This window comes from Quercus suber, unplaced genomic scaffold (genome assembly GCF_002906115.3).
Source record: "Quercus suber isolate HL8 unplaced genomic scaffold, Cork oak 2.0 scaffold_391, whole genome shotgun sequence".
NCBI classification, from domain to species: domain Eukaryota; kingdom Viridiplantae; phylum Streptophyta; class Magnoliopsida; order Fagales; family Fagaceae; genus Quercus; species Quercus suber.
The window spans coordinates 495,009-517,352 of record NW_027069843.1 but is presented as its reverse complement, the minus strand read 5'-3'; the positions used below and the strand labels follow the sequence as shown (position 1 = coordinate 517,352).

The window sequence follows — 22,344 nt, the reverse complement described above, 5'->3', positions numbered from 1 at the left end:
ATCCAACAAACAACCACAATTCACCAAAACCCACCCAAACTCGAAACCCCACAAACCCGTTGCCATGACCAAAATCCACCACCAACCACACAAACTCAGCCAAACCCGCTACCCACGTTGAACACAGCAACCCATGGCAAATGCCGCAAGTGAGAGAGGCATGAGATAGCAGAGAAAGAGAGGGGTGGAGAACGAAGAGAGTAAGGGTCGATGCTGGGCAGGGGCTTAGGTCGGCGGCGAGCGGAGGAAGAGGTGGGTCGAAGTTGGGCAGGCGAGATGGGTCAGCGAGGTGGAGGAAGAGAGAAAAATTTGAGGGAAGAGTGGAGAAGTGAAGAGTGTAAGGAGAGAGGAGCTTGCAATGGGAAGAAATGAGAAAGGAAGAGAAAAAGAAAAAATAAAAGAAAAGAAACTAGTTAAATAATATGATCCAATGTGAACACAAATAAAATAATGTTTATTTTTTTTAACATTTGAGCTATAGAGTTGTGCACTATAGCTAAGAAGCAAAAAATTATTACTTTAACTCCACTAATACAGCCCCGATTTTGTAGTTTGTGGTGCTAAAAATAGCAATTTAGTTTTTTAGCACTATCAATACTAATGCTCTTATAAATCAAAGTGTTAAAATAGATAAAATAATTTTTTAAGTTACTAAAAGCTAACTCTTTTTAAAACTTTGACATGAATGCTCTAAGGCACTTATGACGGTGATAACCTGGAAGGGAGTTAAAGTTAGATGCAAAAATTGTAGTTGATTTGGTGTCTAATCTATCTTCATCTGATAAAACTCTTGTACTACTTTTATAATATCTTAGAACTTACTGGGCAAGTTCAACCAAAGTGGATGAAGTATGTCTTCAACGAATCAAATAATTGTGCTGATGCAAAAGCTAATTCTTTTTAAAACTTTGACGTGAATGCTCTAAGGCACTTATGTGGTGATAACCTGGAAGGGAGTTAAAGTTGGATGCAAAAATTGTAGTTGATTTGGTGTCTAATCAATCTTCATCTAATAAACTCTCGTACTACTTTTATAATATCCTATAACTTATTGGGCAAGTTCTGTCAAAGCCGATGAAGTATGTCTTCAACGAATCAAATAATTGTGCTGGTGCAAATTGCAAGATAAGATGCCAACACTAACAAGACTTTGTAACCTTTTTCTTCTCCTACTTTTGACGGGAGCTTTCCTTTGCTTCGAAGTGTATGCTAATAAGTTTGCTTTATTAGAACTTCTTTATCTTATTTAATCAGATAAAAAAAAAAAGAGTGAAAAAAATTGGCATCCTAGCATTTTTCTAGGTTAAAATATTATTTTCATTTATAAATTTTGCATGAATTTCATTTTTCATCATAAATTTTTTAATAACATTTTTTTCACATTTTAGGGGTCAAATAAGGATTAAAAAAAACTTTTTTTTGTTAGTTTATATAAGATTAATTTTTTTAAAGTTTAAAAATAGAAAGTATAACATTTTGGATAGCTTAGGGGGAAAAAAATACTTTAAAGTTTAGGGATAAAATCAAAATTTATACCTAATTCAAAGACAAAAAAAATTTAGTTTTTATTTATTTTTTTGGAAAATATTGCTTTTTTATTTTATTTTATCAATATTTTTTTTATTTAATTATTTTAAATTTAAAAAGTATCTAAAATATTTTTATAAGTAATAAGTTATTATTAGTTTTAATTTAAATCTATCAATAAAATTACTATTTTACACAAAAATAACATATTCCACTTATTGTGAAAATATTTTGTAACGTTCCTATAGTGTGAGTTGTGACCCTCCCAAAAAAAAAAAAAAAAAAAAAAACACACACACACATCAGTAAAATTAAAAGCACTTTCCTCTTTAAAAGGAAGGAGAAACAAACTGAAACTGAAACGCAAAAAAGCAAAGCAAACCAAAAGAAACCGCGTTGGGAGAGAAAACAAAACAGCAACTGAGTTCAGAAGAGAGAATTTCATATTCATATCAACTTGTAGTATATATATTTTTTCTCTCTGTGGATTATTAGGTACTTGTTTGAATCTTGATCGTCCTAATAGCCACCACAACTACAATGGCGACTGAAACCGCTGCTGCAAAAGACGCTTCGTCTTCCTCGAGTTCGGCGGCGGCCGCGGCAGCGGAATCGTACATAGGAAGCTTCATAAGCCTGATTTCCAAGTCCGATATTCGCTACGAAGGACTCCTCTCCTTCCTCAACGTCAATGATTCCACCATTGGCCTCAACAACGGTACGCTCCTTTACCTTTAATTCCCAACTATTTCTTCTAAACTAGGGTTTGTGTTTTTTTTTTTTTTTTGACAAATAGTTTGGGATTTTTGTTAACCCTAGGTATAGAGAGTTGTCCACAGTTTCAAAAGATTCTCGTAAATAAAATTATAGAATCGACAAATGAAGAACAACAATGGACATTGCCAAAAACCTATGAAACATGTCTGTTCTTCGAAGAATTAGGACGCGACATGGTGAAGATACCACAATTGAACATTAGACTACTCATACATAGTTTGTTGGCGTGCATTTGATAGCCAGTGGTCTTAATTTTTGAGAATAATTGTGTGAATATAATGTCACTATAATGCTTTCACAAAATGAGATTGTATGGAGTTTTGTTTTGTTTTTGTTTTTTTAATAAATAAAAACCGGTTCCTATAATATTTCGATCGATAAATCTAACATGTTAGTAACTTTCTCGAGAATTTTGTCAAATTTTTATTCGAATCAAATGCGGAAAAATTATGTTCTGCGGCATTCAAGTTTCTAGGTATTCCATTTGGGGATACAAAGGGTATTTTTGTTAAAAATTTTCTGCCCAAGTAAGAAAAAAGAGCTGATTTTAGTCATGGAAAATCTCTGAAACTTAATTTCTTCGCATAGCTTAGAATGCTTCCAATCTATGTTGAAATCACCGTTTCTTTGTGGGGTCACATGTTTGGCGAAGGCCTCATGTTATCTATATTTGTTTCCTTCTGAGAGTGATGATATTGAAACAACTACGGATAATAAATTGCAGTCCAAGGTCAATTTTACTTTCAATGGAGTGGAGATCTTTCCTATAAAAAAAAAATGGAGTGGAGATCTCTACAAAATGCTGAAGTTTTTATTGTTTTTATGGTTGTTAATTGATAGGATGACTACTTTGAGTCTTTGTGTTCTTTTCCTTATTCTACATTTATGGGTTTTCTTGTTTTGTTAAACTACAGATTGTAATTTTTTGGATAATCTCTTTTATAAAGTCTTTGTACTCGAGGTTATCCTCTTATACTTAATAAGACTATTTTATTAACTAATCCAGAAATAGAAAAGAAGATAATAAGGGTAGGCGAAATACTTAAAGTTCAACAAAAAAGTACGGCACTCATCCTAAAACGTTGGGGGTTATATAAATTCTAGCTTGGCTGTTACATTAATGGAAAAGAATAACAAAATAAATAAAGCCTTTTGTGATCTTGCAGTTAGGTCTTTTGGAACAGAGGGGCGAAGGAAAGATAGCCCACAAATTCCACCAGGTGATAAGGTGTATGAATACATTCTTTTCCGAGCAAGTGACATTAAAGTAAGTGAGAGCAACTTATTTTCCATTCTTAGTATGCTTCCTTTTCCCATTTTGATGTCTTTCATAGTTTTCTACAAGCACCCCCTGTCCCTTCTTTTATTTTTTTTGAAAATATAGCTATTATTTAAATATCCTTGTGTCTTGATTCTTAGAACAAATATGAATGTTTTCAGTAACTAAAAGCTAGGGTATATAATATTTCCTTTTTTAGCTTTACTTAATAACCTAATCAAATATCTTCAACCATTTAAATGGAATTTCATTGCGTTTGGAATTTAAAATTGGCTGAGGGTTTAATCTGTTATTTTTTGAAATCTCAGGGTTTACTTTTTCATTTTTCTGAAACTATAAGGATTCATTTGTTACTTTTTGGAACATTGGGGTTTAATTTATTCCTTTTAAAACTATAGGATTTAATTTGTTACACCCTTAAATTATAATTAAATTATAGGGTTTAAAACATAATTTTCCCTAAGCTTAAAAAGAAGAATGCAAACACCCAATACTTGGTTGCATTATCATCGCCTTTGACTATATATGTACCTTCTCTCTCTCTCTCTCTCACAGACATACTCATTTTTTTTTTTGTATTTTTGTTGAGGAGTTAGGATGATAAGTTGATGTTGCTTCTATATGATTCTTATGAAATACTTTTGGTTATCTTCTAAAATTGATGTTGCTGCTATATGATTCTTTACTAAATACTTGTTTTGCTAGTCTTCTAAAATTGTGGGCATGTTAAATATGTTGGTTTCCACTTGTTTTAGTATTTATTGCTTCCTGTTTCTCGAAATTTTAGATGTTTGTAGTTTTACATCATAGTTTTTTGGTTGCATTTTTCTTGTAAATGTCCTATGGACTATGATTTTGCCCATTTTCTTTATTTTAATAAAATTTTATCATTCATAAAAGAAAAATCCTTATGAATATTTACTATTTAGGACTTGCAAGTTAAGGCCCCCCCACCTGTCCAAACAGAAGAGCAGATTCACAATGATCCTGCTATCATCCAGGTATTGACATTCTGGGATTTGAAATTCAAAATTTGAAGTGTCATTTAGAAAAATCAAGTTCACCTGCATATCTGTTTTGCTTTATCTTTGCAGTCGCGCTATGCTGGGGTGCATTTGAATTCTCCACCTTTGGCTTCTGTTGGTGGTAAAACCTTGACAGAATCAACTCGATGGCAAGATACCCCTGCTTTGACAAGCAGAACCTATACTGGAGTACTGCCTTCATATCAATCTGTATCCCAACCTGCTACACAACTTGTTGGTTCTCCATCTTCTTCTATGCCAATGTATTGGCAAGGGTACAATGGAACATCGGGTGGTATATCTCATGCTTCACAGCAACCTATTCCTTTTCAACCCCCATCAACTGGATCATTTCCCTTGACAATGCAGGGTCTGTGGCAGACTCCTGAAAGTCAGACACCTACAACCCTGAGCTTGCCGAATACATCAGAATTTGGTACCCCTGCATCTTCATATATTGCTTCTGCTTCTGTACATCCAAAATATTTACCCTCTACTAGTCCAGTACAGTCTTCTACTTCTCTTGATATTCCATCCTTCTTGTCCACAAAATCATCTTTACCACATTCTGAATCTTTAACTGTTAACAGATCAACTCTGTCTTCATTTCCTTTGTCTCGTGAAGACTTAAACACCAGTGAAAACCAAATTGTTGGTAAAGCTGTTTCTGATTCACAATCGGTTCTCCCTGTCCAGTCCATGTCTTATCCATCTTCATTTGCGGATTCTTCAGGCCCCTTGCTAACACCTCCTCCATCATTGTTAACTCCGGATCAGTTAGCACAGTCTAGACCACATGCGCTTTCTTCTATGCAGAAACTCTACCCTGTTCAGACTGATATGAGTGCTCCAATTCCGACATCATCTTATTCTTCATCATCATTTTCTATTCCAGTATCTCAAGCACCTCTTTTGCCATTGCCAACTTCTACAAGACAGGTAAAATTCTCTCTCTCTTTTTTTTGGGGAGGGGGGATGCTGGGTCCAAAAATTATAATTCCCATTTTTTAGGATATTTTCTTGTTACTATTGCATCTTGTACCATTTAATCTGTAATCTGTTTTAATCTATTATGTTGGGGAAATATTATGTAAAACAATTTAGGGGGTGCTTTTTATTTGCTGAGACATTATTAATAGTATTTTTAGCATTTATCATGCTTGAATCTAATTTTCTTGGTTTCTGCTTTTTTTGGTAGTATATTTAAATTTTAATGTGGTTTTGTTTACTGGATTGATTAGGATTTTTTTTTTTTTTTGATAAGTAAAGATTTTGCAATAATTTATAAACAAAGGGAGGGACTTTGATATACTGGTTGTATATGAAAAATTATGCCCCAAATAACATTTACAAATACAAAAATTCAAGAAGTCTAGAATATTCGATGGCCCATCTAATGACATTTTAAAATAAAATTTGTACAAATCCGGCCTTATTCTATTGAGAGAAAGCTCCTGCCCTTTAAAAGTTTGTTCATTCTTACCTGGGGTATTGTCCGCATCATGCACACTCAGGGTGGAACTACATGTTAGCTTGGGGAAGGGGGCATGCACCCCGACCCCCCAAAAATAAAAAGGTTCAATGATCCTCTTAATGATCTTTTTGAAAATATAACTAAGTGATTGGCTTAGTGGTTATAGAGGAAATTATTATTTATTTATTTTGTAAAATTTTCTCCTCTATTTGCTTAATTTTTGAGGATTTCATTGGTTCCATTGTAATTGTTTTATTCATTTTAGTAGAAAATTTGAAAATTTAAATTGAATAAGTGAAAATTTTAAGAATTTCTAGCTTTAGGTGCATGATAATAGATTAGTTTACTAATTACACCAATCACTTATTTTAAATTTAAAAAAAAAAGATAATTGATTAATTTATTTTAGGAGAGGTTATCTTCAAGCTTAACTTTGACGAGAGATAATAAGTTATTTTTTATGACATTTTTGATTGTGTCTAATATCAATTTAGATAACTTTTGTCTACTCATTAGAATATAAAAAATGATAAGTTCTAAAATTTTTGTCAATATATATAAATCAAAGTTGATAATTTTGTATATAATATATTTATAAATTATGACTTACTTCAGGGCTTGTCTTGATTACTGTCTAGTACCATACCTTGGCCCCCAAACCAAAATTCCTAGTTTTGTCCCTCGACACACTACAGCCTTATTCTGAACCTTTTATTTTTTATCTTTTTGGGTATGAAGTAGGTTTGCTATGCCCATATTGAAGTAGGATAGCAAAGTAAACACTTAGGATAACCCCGTATGATGCCTAATATCACAAAGACAAAAGTCCACAAGATTGTTTAGTTCATAGGCGCACTTTTGAAGAGATTGAGTGTCCAGCCATGGAGATGAATTTTTTTTCTTTGTCTTTTGTATGATCGGATGGCTGCCATGATTGGAAATCCTTGGATGTCCACTTTGGCTGTTTTTCCTTATCTTATATTTTTGATTTGTTGGATTTGTGTAATTTGAGGCTTTGATTGTTTTGTCCCCATTTGGATACTTCCTGTATACTTTGGGAGGTCTCTTTTATTTGGGATCTAAATAAAACATTTATTGCTTATAAAAAATGATTGGACGTCCTTCTTCCTCCTTGGAGGAATTTCTTGACTTATTTAATATCTGTTGAATGTTGTGCTCTCTAGTGTACTACTTGTATACAGGGAAGGGAACCTATTTTTGGCTTGATTTATCAATAAAACGTATCATTTATCTATAAAGAAAAAAACAAGATTGTTAATTTACCAGGAAATGAAATAGGAAAAAGAAATAGAATACCAAAAGCTTGATTCATTACTTAATTAAAGGGGCTATAGGATTTGGTGGTCAAGAGATACCAAAGAGTGAGGGTTTTCAATATCTTGGTTTAATTTTTCATAATGATGAGAGATTGAATAGGATGTGAATCATCGGATAAGAGTAGGGTGGATGAAGTGGAGAAGCAAATCCAGAGTATTGTGTGATAGTAGAATACTTATTGGGTTAAAGGAAGTTTTTTAAAAGGTTTCTTTAAGACCAGCTATAAGTTATGGTATTGAATGTTGGTTTGTTAAGTATTAACATGTTCATAAAATGAGTGTAGTTGAAATGAGAATATTAACATGGATAAAGGGAAATACAAGAAAAGATAGGATTTGAAATGAGAAATTCCCTTAAAGATAGGGGGCCCCTATTGATGAAAGGATAAGTGAGAGTTACTTGAGATGGTTGGCTCATGTGCAAAGGAGAGCAATCAGTACACTAGTGAGAAAGAGTGAGTTGAATCAAGTTGGGCGAATGTAGAAAAGTAGAGGAAGACCTAAAATAGCATTAGTAGAAGTAGTAAAAAATGATATGTCAATTAAGGATGTAAGAGGGATGATGACTTCGAATGGAATATAATGGTAGAAAATAATACATGTGGCTAACTTGAGTCTTGATTGCTGTTGGGAGTATAGCCAACCCCAAAATTTGGTATTAAGGCTTAGAGGGCCTTGAACGTAAGAAGTGGAGATTAAATGACAATGGTAGGTTTGATGTGCGTTCACATATGATGGCATATGGGTTGGGAGGTGCATATTTCCCTTGGAAAAACAACTGGTATTCTAAGGCTCTAAAATGGCTGCTTTCTTTGTGTTAACAGCAACTTGGAGAAAGATTTGGACATGCGATAATCTCTCAAAGAGATGAATCATGGTAGTGAATTGCTGGTGCATCATAGGAGTAGTGGTGAGAACGTGGATGGTTTGTTTTTGCACTCTGAATTCGTATATGCTTTATGGAACTTTTTTTTCCTTGATGGTTCAGATTCATTGAGTAAAGCCGATGGGTGTTGTTGAGCTTCTGTCTGGATGGTGGAAATGGTTTGAAAAACTATCTTTTTTTGTTTGGAATCAAGTCCCTTATGTCTATTATGGACACTATGGAAAGAGAGGATTCAACATACTTTTAAAGATATGAAAGCTTTGGTGGTTCAACTGAAGTGAACTTTTACTAGATCTTTGATGTGGGGTGAAAAACCAAATTTTATGCAACACCGAAATGAAGAACAAACAAAAAAAGCTAGGAATTAACACCTAAATTGGTTGGAGTCAGCATTAGACCATTGAGAAAATTTCAACAGTTTTATCAATCAAGCGCTTTAAAACAATTCTAAACCCCTGGTTCCTTAAATAGAATTTCAATCTTTGTATCCTAGTAAGAATAAAAAATAATTCAACTAAGATAGTAAGAAAAGAAATTATATTCCAAAATTAAGTAGGATAAGAAACTAAGGTTTAACCAATTACATAAGTAAAATAAATATTAGGCTTTAGGCCCATCTTGTAGCAGGCTCCATCCGTAAGGCTACTGGTTGGGTTGTCTTCTTTTGTGTGTCTATGTCCATGTTTGTGTAATTGGGGGCTTGTATCTTGTGTCCACACCAACTCCCTTGGCTGGGAACAATCCAATCCTATCAATAGTCCTGGCATCTCTGATAATACTTAAGCAAGTTTGGATCAATTTGCTGTAGCTCTTCTCGAGTAATCCAAGTGCAATCATAATCTGATTGTCCTCAATGAACTAAAGGTTTTGTGGATAGGGTGTGTAATACTGGGAAAAAAAGGACTTACTAAGTGGGGTAATTAAGTATAACTTTTTGTAGGGCCAATTTTATAATTAATATTATTGAGAGAGTTTTCAGAAAATAAGATTGAAACCCTAGCTATATATAAGCTAATTAAGTTAGCGTGTAACTGCTGATAATTTGAGAGAGATGACTTCTCAGGATATTCAAGTAGAGAAAGACTGACGACACTTTTGAGGTAAGAGTCTAAGAAATCTCATCCTTTGTTGAATCCAAGCTTTATATGAAATTAGAACATTTATGTGGGTAATTGGTCAGTAATCAGACTATTTAAATGTCCTATGGGTTTTACAATGTAAACGAAGAAGGGTTTAGGCTTAAAATTTTGGGAATCTGGTGTTAAATTCCCTCTTCACCGTACGTCTTTCTCTATAATATGATTCTTATTTTGGATGTCCACTGTTGTGGTTATTCGTGGACAGAAGCTACAAATTCTTGTGCTTGGTTTGTCAAGGAGTTACTCTAGGCGCAGACTTTTCTTTAGTGAATATTTCTTATAAGAAATAGTAGACTATTTGTTGGACTTGGTGAGTACTAATTCAATAGTCTACTACTCTAGGCTTTTCTATATGTATTTATGTATGTATTTGATGCAAGTTTCTTTGAGGATGTTTGTTAATCTCTCAGTAGGCCTTTCACATTTGTAGGGTGAAAACTTTATAAGTGTGTGACCATTTTATCATGCCTAACATAATGGTCGGGTTAGGGGTGTGACAATTTAATGGTACTAGAGCTCTAGGTTTGATCTGTAGGGATTCTCACAGGTTTAGTTAATGAATGATAGTCGGGATATGTCCTATTCAGAATTTGAGTGCTTGATCATTATTAGGGAATTAGAAATTGCATAAGATTTTTGGGGTTATGGTTTGATGTTAGAGCCATGATTCCTCGATTTTAGTTTATATGGAATTAAGATATTGACGGAAAATTCGTAGTGTGACAGGAAAATCAATTTGTTGTTATTGTAGTTCACATTATATTATATGTTGTGATATAAATTTTTATGGTGTTTTTGCAGTACGGTTATAATATTGGTTGATTTCCTTGGATTCTAATGTTATTTTCTTCTGGATCATTGTTCTTGTTAGGGTTGATTTGCATGGATTACCATAGCCTAATTTATTGGTGAGGTAGTGCTTAAATGTTTTTGGGACATGCTTTGTTACTTAGAAGTTCTAGGTCCACTTTTTCTTTTCTATGGACTTGGAAGATTGTTTAATATTCTGGGGGATAAGTTTTGATGCAAGAAAATTAATTCTTTGATTTTAGTTGATAAGAGTTAATAAATTGACTCAATAGAATGTGAAGTGTGTAGAATGCAAAGTTTGTGGTATTATTAAATTGGACTAGTGAACCATATTTTGATTGGATGTTGATGGATTTGGAGTGGTAAGAGAGCTTATTTTGAAAGACTATTACAATTTGAATTAGAGTCAATTGTGGTACCTTTTGTTTTGTATTGACAGATGGTTAAAGATTATAAAGTTGCACTGTACTCTTAAGTTCGAGGCTGCTGGGACAATTTTATCTGTAAGTTAGAAAAAAGAAAAGAAAAAAGAAAAGAAAAAGGGGTATGAGATATTTTATAGACTTTCCTTCTAGCCAATGTACACTTAGAGATTATACTTATCAAAATAAAAAATGTACACTTAGAGATTATGATTCCATAATCAGTATATTTATGAGAAACCAACTCTTCAATGAGTTTGGCCCAAGCATCATCTAAAGTTTAAAAGTGAATAAAATTTTGCTTAATCGTGAAGATAATTCATGGAGGCTTTGGAAATTTCTATTTTACAAACTTTGAGGAAGGAAAAGATTACGCATATTGTGAAATAGTTTTGAACTTATATGTAAGTGGAAGCAGTATACAACTTAATAGGATGTCAGAGCATAGTGATTTAAGGTAAACTTTGATTTCTGTGGATTTTCTTTCATCATATTCTTGGAGGCTCCTTATGCCTTTAGAATTATCAGAGATTATTTATTGAAGAAATATCATTTTTACTGGGTCTATTTGAACAAGCAGGTTTCAAAATTTTTATTCACATTGGAAGTAACTTATGGAGCTATTTGGGTCAGAGTGATAGGTTGCTGAAAGGGATTTTTCATAGTTTAGTTGCTCTGGGGAAAATGAACTGTGTTGAATGTAGATTTAAAGGCATGGGACAAGGGGGAACGTGGTTATAGGGCGATCTGGGGGTTAAAAAGAAAGGCTTAGTGGAAGAGACCAATTGCTGGATGCTAGAGAGGAAGTTAAGCGTTTTTCTGCCGAAGAGTGAACACTAAAGGAAATTGCAAAATCAGAGTTAGAAAAGATTCTGCGTATGGGGTAGGGAAGATATATTGGAGACAAGTCAGGCTGTTTGCTTAATGGAGGTTGATTTAAATACTATATTTTTAATGGTTTGCATAATTAGTGTAGGATCAGTTATTTCATTGAAGCTTGGATGTTAAATGGAAAATTTTATAAGACTGCTATATGAAAATCTATGCTCTATGGTACCGAGTGTAGTTGAAAGGAGAATGTTAAGATAGAGATTAGCCCCTTGATGCAATTCATTTTGAAAGCTAGTTGTTTACTAGTGCTTATGTTGTATGATAAGTAGTTCATTTCACTTGAAACAGAAAGTTAGTTGGTTGATAGATTGTTAGTGATAAGTGCAATAGCCTATTAGTTAGTTAGAGATGTTTGTTAGACTTTGGCCAATCACATGACAGCCACATGGTAGGTTCTTGTAACTAACTTTCTAGCCAATCATCAGCTTGCTTATGTATCTATAAATAAGCAAGGCCGCCCTCATGGTAACTAGTTGAATTTGAATCCAAGAAATCTCTACCTATGAGGTATTATTCCAAGAGTGTGTCTCTTGAAGAGCTAGTTCATTCTTTCTTTTCTCTAAGCAACTTAGCTTTCTAAAACATCTTTCCTTTTCACCATTTTTACTCCATCACCACTATTGATGAAAAGATGAGGGAGATTTGCTTGAGATAGTTTGGTCATGTTAAGAGGAGAGCGATTAATGAACCGGTAAGAAAGAATGAGTCGATCCAAGTTGAGAGATCGATAAAAGATAGAGGTCAAGAAGGCCAAAAAATACATTAGTAGAAGCAATACAAAAGGACATGTCAATTAAGGAAATAACAGAGAGTATGACTTTAGATATATAATGGAGGAAAAGATTACATGTGGCCGACCCTAAAGTAATTTGTTGAGTATTCGTAGCTAATTCTAAAAGTTTGGGACTAAGGCTTTGTTGTTGTTGATGCTTGATTAGGAGTCATGAAGGTATGATAAAGATATTTGTTTAAGAAGTGTCTAGGTAGGTTGGTATGTTATGTATGTGTTTTTATGTGTCAACAAATATTTCGATTATTGGTCTTTGTACTATTCTACAGTTGGTATTCATGTGCATGCAGAGTATGTAGCTTATTTATCTCTTTATTTGTTTTTCACTGGTGTGGGTTTTGATGTGTTCCATTGGAAGTGCGGTGTTGTTGTAACTAACATTATGTGCATCTGGTGTCTATGATCTCTCAATCATCTATCTGTCTTGCAGTTGGCATTCATATGGATTCATGCCCTTGTTTGGGCATGAAAATAGGTTGCCTACTTGGCTCTTTAGGTTGGTGTTTGGAGCATGTTTATTTACGTTGGCTTGTGTGTTTGGATATATAAATATTTATACACATATACATATATTCATATATTCATATATTCATTGCACTCTTTTCTGTGTACAGAAAGTAGATCGGTCTACTTGGTTGGGGTGTGATGCTTGTGTATTTTCACGGTTTTATTTAGTCTCTACGGGAAGTATGTATGCCCATTGCACTATTTATTGAAATTTCCAGTTGTTGTGTTGCTGATTTTTTGCAGCCTCAGTATTCGGCTACACAATTCACAGAAGAGTTCGATTTTACAGCCATGAATGAAAAGTTTAAAAAAGATGAAGTATGGGGTTATCTTGGAAAGGGTAAGGATAAAACAGGGGGAGTTCAGGGCTCTACAACTGGTCAAAGCTTGGGGGACAGAGAAGGTCATGGCTTAATACCTAATCCTAAGGTTGGACTTGCAACATTTCTATAAACAGGAGTCAGATTTTTTATTTTTATAATTTTATTTAAAATTGTGTGTTTTCTTCTTTTAACAAACAACATGATTGTAGTTTTTATGGTTATCCTTGTCTAGTGCTTATAGTCATGTTAATACTTAAATGCATGCCTTTTCCTTTCCCCCTCTGTGCAGCCTGCATATGATAAGGATGAGTTCTTTGACACAATTTCTTGTAATTCGCTTGCCCGTGGTGCAAGGAATGGACAGAACAGGTTCTCTGAGCGAATCAAGCAGGATACTGAGGTTTGCCAACTTATTTGTATCATTTCCAAATTTGAGAACTGAAATCATGAGGCATGAACTTGTGCCAAGAAATAAAAGTAGTCATGGATGTCACTGAATTTATGTTACTCTTGCAGACATTTGGCAATATCCAACAGAGACCTAATCTAGGTTATGGTGGTTATGCTGCTGGACATGGTGACAATTACCGGAGCTCATATAACTGGGGAAGGGGACATGGTTATGGTGGAAGGAGGCACGGTGACAACATGCCTTTCTAATGGTATCTGGACCTCAATTTTATCCAAAGGTCCATGGTTGCTTCTATACAACATGGTTCTGTCTGTCAGTCAGTCCCTTCTCTTTTATAAACCTCATTGCTGTCCATTGGCTTTATAAGCAATGAATCTCAAGGTAAATGATGTGAGCACCTTATATTGGGGTTTTCATTTTGAGAGACTTGGTAGGAATTATCAGTATTACCAATTATTGCTGGTTCATGTTATTTTTATGCCCATGAGCTGGCCTCTCACATTTTTCCTTTTTAAGCAATGTTATCAATGAACAAATTGGTCATGGAGGAAATGACACGCTGAAATAGTTATACTAACCCTAACCCTTGGTTTTCCTCTATTCTTTGTTGTCATTGTTGTTTTTTTTTTGTCTTCTCTATTTTCCCAACACATTTTAATGGTGTTCACATTCATTAATAGGAACAACAATCATGATATCATTGCTTAAGTGTTTGTGTGAACACAATCATGGATCTTTCAATTAAACATTCATATCTAAAGTTCCCTCTCTCAAGTTATTGTCTGTAGACTTTGCACTGTAATTTTTAATCAAGTTCAGTGTTGATAAAAGCAAAAAGTGCACTTATCCGGATGGTCCTTTTGGAGCCTAGACGCAAAGCGTAAATGCCTGATTGAAGTAAAACATACCTTTTCAAATATAATATACAATAACTTCTAATAAAAGGATTCATAGCATAAAATTGAAAAAAGTTAATAAACTCAAAATAGCAATATATTTTGCCTGTTAGCTCAAATGGATAGTGAAATTGCACAAAGTTTATGAAATCAAATTTTATATAAGTTATTTCAATTCCTTAAAATCTTTATATAGTAAGTTTGAAAACAATAATTAATGGACAATATAATAATAATAATAATAATCTAGTCTTATAATGTTTAAATTTAACATTTTATATATTTTTCTTATGCCATATAAAAATACATAGCTGTGACACCTATGATAAAAATCAAGAAAATGCACGTTTCAATCAAAATATATCAAAAAGGCAAAGGCCAATAAGCACAAGAATAGTAAATTAGCCTTGTTCGTGTTTTTTGAAACCAAATTATTTTTATGTACTACAACACCTAAGAATAGGGTTTGTATAAATCAATTGTCTATATCATTCTCATCAAGCTAAAGGGGTTAATTTTAAAGATTTATATATTTTTTATATAAAAAAAAAGAAAGAAAAAAAAGTGCTCCTAGGCATGCATTAAGTTTCTTCAAAAAGCACCAAATAAGTATGCATGAGGTGCGCTTCATTAAACAAGCTTCGCTCTGGTTGACCAAAGTGCTTAAACCTTGAGGCTTTGAGCTATAAGCGCATTTTAACTACAGAGTTAAATTACTGTTTGCATTTGCACACTTGTGATGTGCAGCATGTTAAAAGAAAGTTTTTAGGATTAAGTTTGTTTCTTTAAGTATTTTTATTTTTAAACTTAGTATTTTTGTTAAAGTTTTTGTTTAGTAAGTGGTGTGACTTTTTAATTTGTTATGTGTCTTTTTGAATAAGCATGCAACCACTGATAGGACAGTTTTAGACATAATATTAGATCTAAATTAATGGTTGTGGTTGTGTCTTAGTTAGGGCAAAATTCTTTGTCTTATTTAAGGATTAATGACTAATGATTTTTTTTTTTTGGTGGAGAATCAATAAATTTTCTGCCAAGGTTTGTGCCTTTTCTCCCTCTTTCTTTTAGGGATTGAGTTGGGATGTTCTTGCTAATTTAATAGCTTTAACTTGCTCTCTGTTTTCCTTTCATAAACTCTTATATTCCCTCAATCATATTTAGAATTGCATCAACTTGATTAGAGGAACCCAAATTCCAAGGTTTATGGAGCTTAACTGCTGTCCTCTAGTGTTATAACACTTGTCATTAAGTATCCATTTGAAATGAGTGTATTTTTGCACGTGTAGGTTTTTATTTTTCTTCTCTTCCAGTTTTATGACATGGTAATTAATCCATTGCTATTTTTGGCTGGTGCCATCTTAAGATTCTATGTAATGAATTAATACTTCCAGTGGTCAATGTATTTACTCTGTTGCAATTTTCAGATCAAAATTGAGTGAATTCTGGAAGCCTAGGTTGCCTGCTTACCCAATTATATGTGATAAACCATATACTGTCCTTTTGAGTTGAGGGGCTTACGCACGAGATGCTTCTTAAACTTCCTCTTTGTTATATTGGAAGGTTTACCACTTGTTTCTCATTAGCAGATTCCTATTAGTCAACTGTTTCCTGTATGGGTTACTTCTATAAACAACAAAAGGTATAAAATGCAAAGAAAGAAAAGGAAGAAAAAAATAAGCTCTGGATTGTCAATGGAAATTTCTGTCGAGTAGGATGTAGTAGTGTTTCCTTTCATGGGCTATTGTTTTGGCCTAAATCCTGGAACTTATGTACCTCACGTCCTTCAGCATTACACAATGTGTTGACAGGATATCCTAATCTCCAGCACTTCATTCTTTGATTGGAGTTGGCAATTGGAGGGATTAGGTTGGGTCAAGCATGGGTGGATTTGTGATTGCTACGTCAATAGGTTGTGTTAAACTTACCTTTTACAAAAATATCTGAATTTGATGTTGGAATACTTGATAATGTATTGGTTTTTGTTTGATGTTAAGAGGGTGTGGTTACTGTATATAGGGGATTACTAAGTGGCAGCAAGGGCACATGCCTTTTTAGAAGGTACTGCCTTGGTTTTACCATGAAGTGCCCTGAGCCTTGCTTGGAGGAACCAGCAATGGAAAAACCATATGCTCTTGAATAGGAGCCCAGAACTCCTAGGAATGTGGGTTGGATTGAGGCGGCTTGGAAGAATGCTGGAGCCTTTACTCCACCTTGGCATAGACATGTAGGTTGCCATTTGGGGACTGCCATGTGGACATTAGTTTGGAGGGATTAAGGTAGAAGTGGAGATTGCCATGCGGACAGTGGTTTGGAGGGATTAAGGTAGAGGTAATGACGTTAAGGTGACATTCAAGAGACTTGCGCATTGATTTGTGCCTTAATCTTGGTCACGTATACAAAAGCGTGTTTGGTAAATGATTTAGTCAGATGACGTGTGAATGGTATTTATTATTAAAAAATAAATCATTTCATTTTAACCCTTATCTATAAATACAGAGACTCAATAAACAACCTCCTGTGTCAGCTTTGGTTCTGGATTCAAATATTCTATTCTAAAATCCTCATCTGCCTCCACAAATATCCTTTGTATAATTGCTTAACCTTCTCATCGGAGTCATTCCTTGTGTGGTTTCCTCATGATGGCAATGCAATTACCTGAACTCTATCAGAGAGGATTACAAATGGCAATGCAATCACTTACTTGAACTCTACTAGTGAGGACTAAAAGAACTGAGCTTTAGCCTAGGTCGTCATTCTGCACTTTACTCATTTTTGGGGTCACTAGCTTTAATATTGCTTACCAAGTTGAGAGTCGGACCAAATTGTTCTTGGATTGGAATGTCATATTAGTTCCTTTACCTGCACATCAACCATGTATAAAAATTGAGCTTTAGGAGCTGAGCCTGTGCCTTTCAAACTTGGGTGAGTTGGTGGCTTTTGATGCGGTCCTTTCTCTAATTGTTTATATCACTTGTCAAACAGGAAACGGTTGATTAAAGATGATTGAATTCCTAAGAAAATATTAGCTGAAGATCATTGAATTATTTTCTTTATAACACGTGGTTGTTGACATTTTGTTACTTTAGGGAACATTTTGCAAGAAAAGAACTTTGGGTCACTCAGATTTTGGACTTTAATTTGAACTTCTTTACTTACAAATTGATAGATACAGAAAGTGTTTCACTATCACACATGTAATCGTGTGATTGGAAAATATAAAGTATCGTAATAGTATAGATATCTATTTTTTCCCCTTCTACTGGGTTCCATCGTTGACGATATACGTTTGAAAGAAGTCTTCCTTTCATTTCGATGGAAATTATTTCTTTTGACATTGGGTGCGGGGGCAGGTTACAGTTGGTTGTGTTATTGTTTTTATTCACCTTTCTTCCCTGAGAACAATTGAAAAAGAAAATGTTGCTTCAAAGGGGTAGAGGCCCGACATTCTTCTTTAGCTGGTGTTGCTGCTACATTTGGCATTGCTGTGTCTCCCAAACTCTTGCCTAGTTTGCCCTGAAGAATCCACCTCTGTTTTCTAAAATCTTTTCACATATTTCCCACTATCTGTCTTTTCATCCTTGTGCATGTATTTTTTGGCCTTTATCGGTCTGGCTTTTCCTTTTTGTTGTGATGGCTGAGCCAAGTGTTGAACCTATTGTGATTAGCACTAGTATTGCTGAACCAATATATGTGCCGTCTTTGACTAGGTAGCATTCGCCGTCCAACCATCCTTTCCCATAGGGCTGGCTTCTGCTCATACTTATTGCTACACTCATTAATATAGCTGCAAATCCAAAGCTCAACCTGCAACATGGATTAGTTTAAGACTTGTTCAGCATTTTCTACTCTGACCGTGTTTCTTTATAATGTTTATTATTTTTCTAGGTGCCTGAATCTCAGATTAGATTAAGAAACTGAGACATCTCCAGCTCTCCATGTTCTTGTTAGAATTTTTTTAATCATAAAAAAGTCTTTCAAGTTGCCTACATGCAGCATATCACAGAACACATCATTTCATAGGTGACATCACGTGGCTCTTAGTTCATAGGAAGTAGCAGGAAAAAGAATGTGGACATGGCATGTAGTTTAAAGGATGCAGGAAAAAGAAGAAAAAGGTAATTCTGATTAGGTAATGGCATTCAAAGGTGGTTGCCAGAATGCTTGAAAAATCATTGGGCGTTCAAGTGTGACATTTTGACCAGGTGTAACCTGTATCGTAGGAGTCAAATTTGTGTTCATTGGAACAGTATGTGATAGCAATGTATGACTAGAAAACTGTAAAGAAACGCCAGTTTTGCCAAAGATTGATCACCTACCATGAAATTGACAGGAGGATTGAGGCAGTCCTTGGTCTTCTTGTCTTGCAGTCGTTTCTCTCCTCCCTTGAACAAGAATTCATGCAAATGATCAGATTACCGATTATCTGAGCAGTAAGCAAACAGACCAAAGCTGCAATTCCGAACCCAAATGCATGACTTCCTGGCAAGTAACACAGTTTTCCATCCAACTTGATATCCTTGATCTACAAAACACACAAAAAAGACACGAAACCATTCGCATAAAAAAAAAAAAAAAAAAAAATTAAACAAATGCATTACATGTGAACCAATGACTTTGTTAACCGCTACCTGTGTTCTCTTTAACTCAGCAGCTATACACGATAGGAAGGAAGCAAGACCAAGGGAAACAACAATGGAGAAACTTAATGCAAAGCCATATTGGTGTTTCTCCATAGGGGGGACTGTGCTCTTTGGGAGGTGGCTTGAAAGTAGAGAAAACAGGCAACAAGGCTTGGAACTTACTCAAAGGAAAGGAAAATATAGTCTCACGTTGGTGTAATTGGTCCTCCCTTTTCTCGGGTTCCTTCCTTTGTGGTAGTTGGGATTTCCTTCCTAAGAAGTCTCTCATTGCTTTGAAGGAGAGATACCATCCCTAGTAGTATTTAGACGACCTTGGATTATAAGTGAAGCTTTGGAAATCAAACAATTTGACATAGAGTTGGTCAACTTCATTGCCTGTATGGAGATTTCTGTGTGCGCGTAAGAGTGGGGCAAGTTGTTTAGGATATGGTAGAAGAATCAAAATAAAAGCAAAAGACAGGTTTATGTGGGTGTTTCTGGTTTTTATTATTATTAATCTGAAGATAAGAATGTGATTCTCTTATTGAGAAGAGACATTTTATAATGCTTAGAGGTTCTTCGTGATGTTTGATGAAAGCTTAATTGGAGTTTTGAGGTGGATATATTAATTTTTGCAATTGTAATTTTCCTTTCATGTGGTACAATTTCTTTTTCTACATTTAAAACTAGAAGGGATTCAATTCGAAAATGAATTGGCATACCCTTTACTCTTGGGAGTTCAGTGGGGCCAGTGACTTGGAAAGGAAGAACTCAAATCTAAAAAAGAAGAAAGAAAGAGAAAGGAATAATCAAAGGCATTGATTTTGTTTGCTCCCCCAATTGCGGATGCCAAGGCTCCAAGTTTCTTCTTTGAAAGTTCCTTAAAGGTTTACTCTTGACTTTAGAAAAATGAGTTCTGAAATTGAAGATGCAGAGTTATGGATCCCACGATAGGTTTGCATGTGGGATTAAGTGGTAGGTGCTGGCTGTATCTCATTCCTATCCTCACCTACAAATGGACAAAGAAGGAAATAGTGTCATTAGATTTTAGAGATCTCTGGACATCTCATCCACAAATGGACAAGCAGAGAATAGCGCCATTAGTGCTTTCGACATCTCATCCTAAAATGGGAAAGACAATGCAGAATTTAATTCTAAATTCTAAAGGGAAGATGATCAAGAATCTTGTAATTTAATGACCCAATTTTCTTAAGAATGAGAACTAAAATGCGAATCCTTCTTTCCCAACTAGCAAATAAGATATGAGAGGTGAGAGCACTAGTATTAGTGCTTGTATAATAGAAAAAAGAAAATTATACTTTAGCCAATCAAGTCCAAAATTCACCCAATTTTGGCCATGCAAAATTGTATAAAAATACATTTGTTACAATAACCGTGTAAATTTATACTGCCACTATTAATTTTATATCTAATTTTTTTTCTTCATGTATATTGAGGAAGAAGAAAGAGTGGATGGTTGTTGTTGTGTATGAAGAAAGTGAAATAATTAAAAAAATTGATATTTTAATAAAATGTAAATGTTTTTGTGGGTTTTGGGCTTGATTAAAATTCTACAGAACATGATATTCGATCGGTCGAGCATTTCTTTTGATCATCTGCAACATTGCTAACTGTTAACACGATATGCTCCATAAAATTTCAAAATTAGGATGTCTCTAGTTGAATCCCATATATGAAATAGCTAGTTGAATTGGCTAAAAATAACTTGGTAGACATGGTCTATTGTCAAATTCTACTTAATATTCAGCAAGCCTTCTTTTCCCACGAAAGCAATATGATTTTATTTCACCACAAATGTCTTTACATTTTCTTAATTCTAATAAATTTTCATGTGATTCAATACTTTTACTTGGAGTTTCCAAAATGATTTGTAGCAGATACTCGCTTATGTTCATCTCTGATATTTTGGACTGTAACAAAACAGAGAGAGAGAGAGAGTGTTGAACCTTCTACTGGTGATGAGAAAACCCAGTTGTTGGTCCTCATCGCTAAACCTTGTTGTTGCTGTTTGTAACTTCTACTTTAGCTGAGAGAGTTAAGTATTAGGGACAGAGATGAGCATGAGAATAAGAGATATTTTTTTCCCTAAGCCCAATCTCATGTGAGAACAACACTTTATTTATTTATAATTTTAATATGATGTGCTTGTACAGTTGGCAGTTGATGTGGCAAGTAAATTAATTTTTTTATTATTTTGTTTGACACATCAAATTTTTATATCCAAGGGATAATGATAGGGACCAAAATGACATGGTATTGAAATGTTAGAGACCAAATTAACACAATTAAAAAGTTTGGGACCAAATTGACATATGATGTAAAAGATATGGACCATTTACGTAGTTTACCCTAATATCTTTTTCACACATGCTACTTATAAGTAAAATTTCTTTCTAAAAAAACAAGTGCCAAGTGTCTTAGTTATATTCCAAAATAGTGATCCACTAGGAATGAATTAAAACAAGTTACTATCCTAAAGATATATGTAGATGTTGTGGGGTGCCTAACACCTTCTTCACACGTAATCGAGCTTCTAAGTTTAATTCTTTTGTTCGAGAATTTTTCTTCCTTTTAGCTTAGAAGCCATTAGGAAATGCCCTAGTTAATTAAGAAAATAAAATAAATTAGATATAAGTAACTAATCACACCTTAGAAGCCAATGGTTTATGATGATTCCTAAAAAAATAGAAAAATAAAAATAAATAGACTGACTCTCACACACATCACCTTAATGTCACACATTGAACACACGTCGTACACGCATCACCAAGACACTCTCGAGGGATGGAGTGGTGGGCCTGAGAAAAACCCTAGTATCCATGTAGAGAGAGAAAATTCTCGACCTATCACAAGCTGACACGTCACACTACCAAGTTTACAAAATACAACCAATTATAAAGCTCCACATATTGCTGATAGGTTTTGCTATTACTACTCAGAAACCAACAGAAATTTGCCAAGTGTCATGCAAAAACCAATCACGCATCAACGCATGTAAGCGATGATATAAGCAGCCTCGCACGTGTAAGCGATGAGATAATCAGCCTCGCAGGTATAAGTGATGACATAAGTGGACCAATCAGGCGGTGACATGTGTCACCAATCAGACTCTACCACGTGTCGCTCACTCACTCCTAAACTCCTATAAATAGAAGCCTTCCTAAGACATTTAAGAGGACACCAAGCCATCTGAAGCACTCAGAAGTCCA

The 22,344-nt window shown here is 34.4% G+C and overlaps 2 protein-coding genes across 2 annotated transcripts; one reads left to right on the top strand and one right to left on the bottom strand.

Moving 5' to 3' along the window:
- Positions 1-1,880: 1,880 nt before the first annotated feature.
- LOC111993236 (decapping 5-like protein) lies at positions 1,881-14,199 on the top strand. Its single transcript, XM_024025092.2, has 7 exons — positions 1,881-2,245; positions 3,471-3,571; positions 4,513-4,584; positions 4,678-5,547; positions 13,108-13,293; positions 13,477-13,587; positions 13,704-14,199. Exons 1-7 carry the CDS (start codon positions 2,068-2,070, stop codon positions 13,845-13,847), a joined length of 1,662 nt encoding a protein of 553 aa, XP_023880860.1. The 5' UTR covers positions 1,881-2,067; the 3' UTR covers positions 13,848-14,199.
- A 3,405-nt stretch (positions 14,200-17,604) lies between these two features.
- On the bottom strand, positions 17,605-19,757 carry LOC111993248 (protein MODIFYING WALL LIGNIN-2). Its single transcript, XM_024025100.2, has 3 exons — positions 19,124-19,757; positions 18,812-19,017; positions 17,605-18,299 (listed from the first exon to the last, which is right to left on the bottom strand). Exons 1-3 carry the CDS (start codon positions 19,226-19,228, stop codon positions 18,068-18,070), a joined length of 543 nt encoding a protein of 180 aa, XP_023880868.1. The 5' UTR covers positions 19,229-19,757; the 3' UTR covers positions 17,605-18,067.
- Positions 19,758-22,344: the final 2,587 nt, after the last annotated feature.

Excerpts from the sequence above, each read along its gene's own strand:
- LOC111993248 (XM_024025100.2), bottom strand. The coding sequence starts at position 19,228 with ATGGAGAAACACCAATATGGCTTTGCATTAAGTTTCTCCATTGTTGTT. Across the intron at positions 19,018-19,123 it reads CTGAGTTAAAGAGAACACAG|ATCAAGGATATCAAGTTGGA; the intron begins GTAGCGGTTAAC and ends TGTGTTTTGTAG. Across the intron at positions 18,300-18,811 it reads ATCCTCCTGTCAATTTCATG|GTTGAGCTTTGGATTTGCAG; the intron begins GTAGGTGATCAA and ends TCCATGTTGCAG.
- LOC111993236 (XM_024025092.2), top strand. The coding sequence starts at position 2,068 with ATGGCGACTGAAACCGCTGCTGCAAAAGACGCTTCGTCTTCCTCGAGT. Across the intron at positions 3,572-4,512 it reads TCCGAGCAAGTGACATTAAA|GACTTGCAAGTTAAGGCCCC; the intron begins GTAAGTGAGAGC and ends TTTACTATTTAG. Across the intron at positions 13,588-13,703 it reads GAATCAAGCAGGATACTGAG|ACATTTGGCAATATCCAACA; the intron begins GTTTGCCAACTT and ends TTACTCTTGCAG.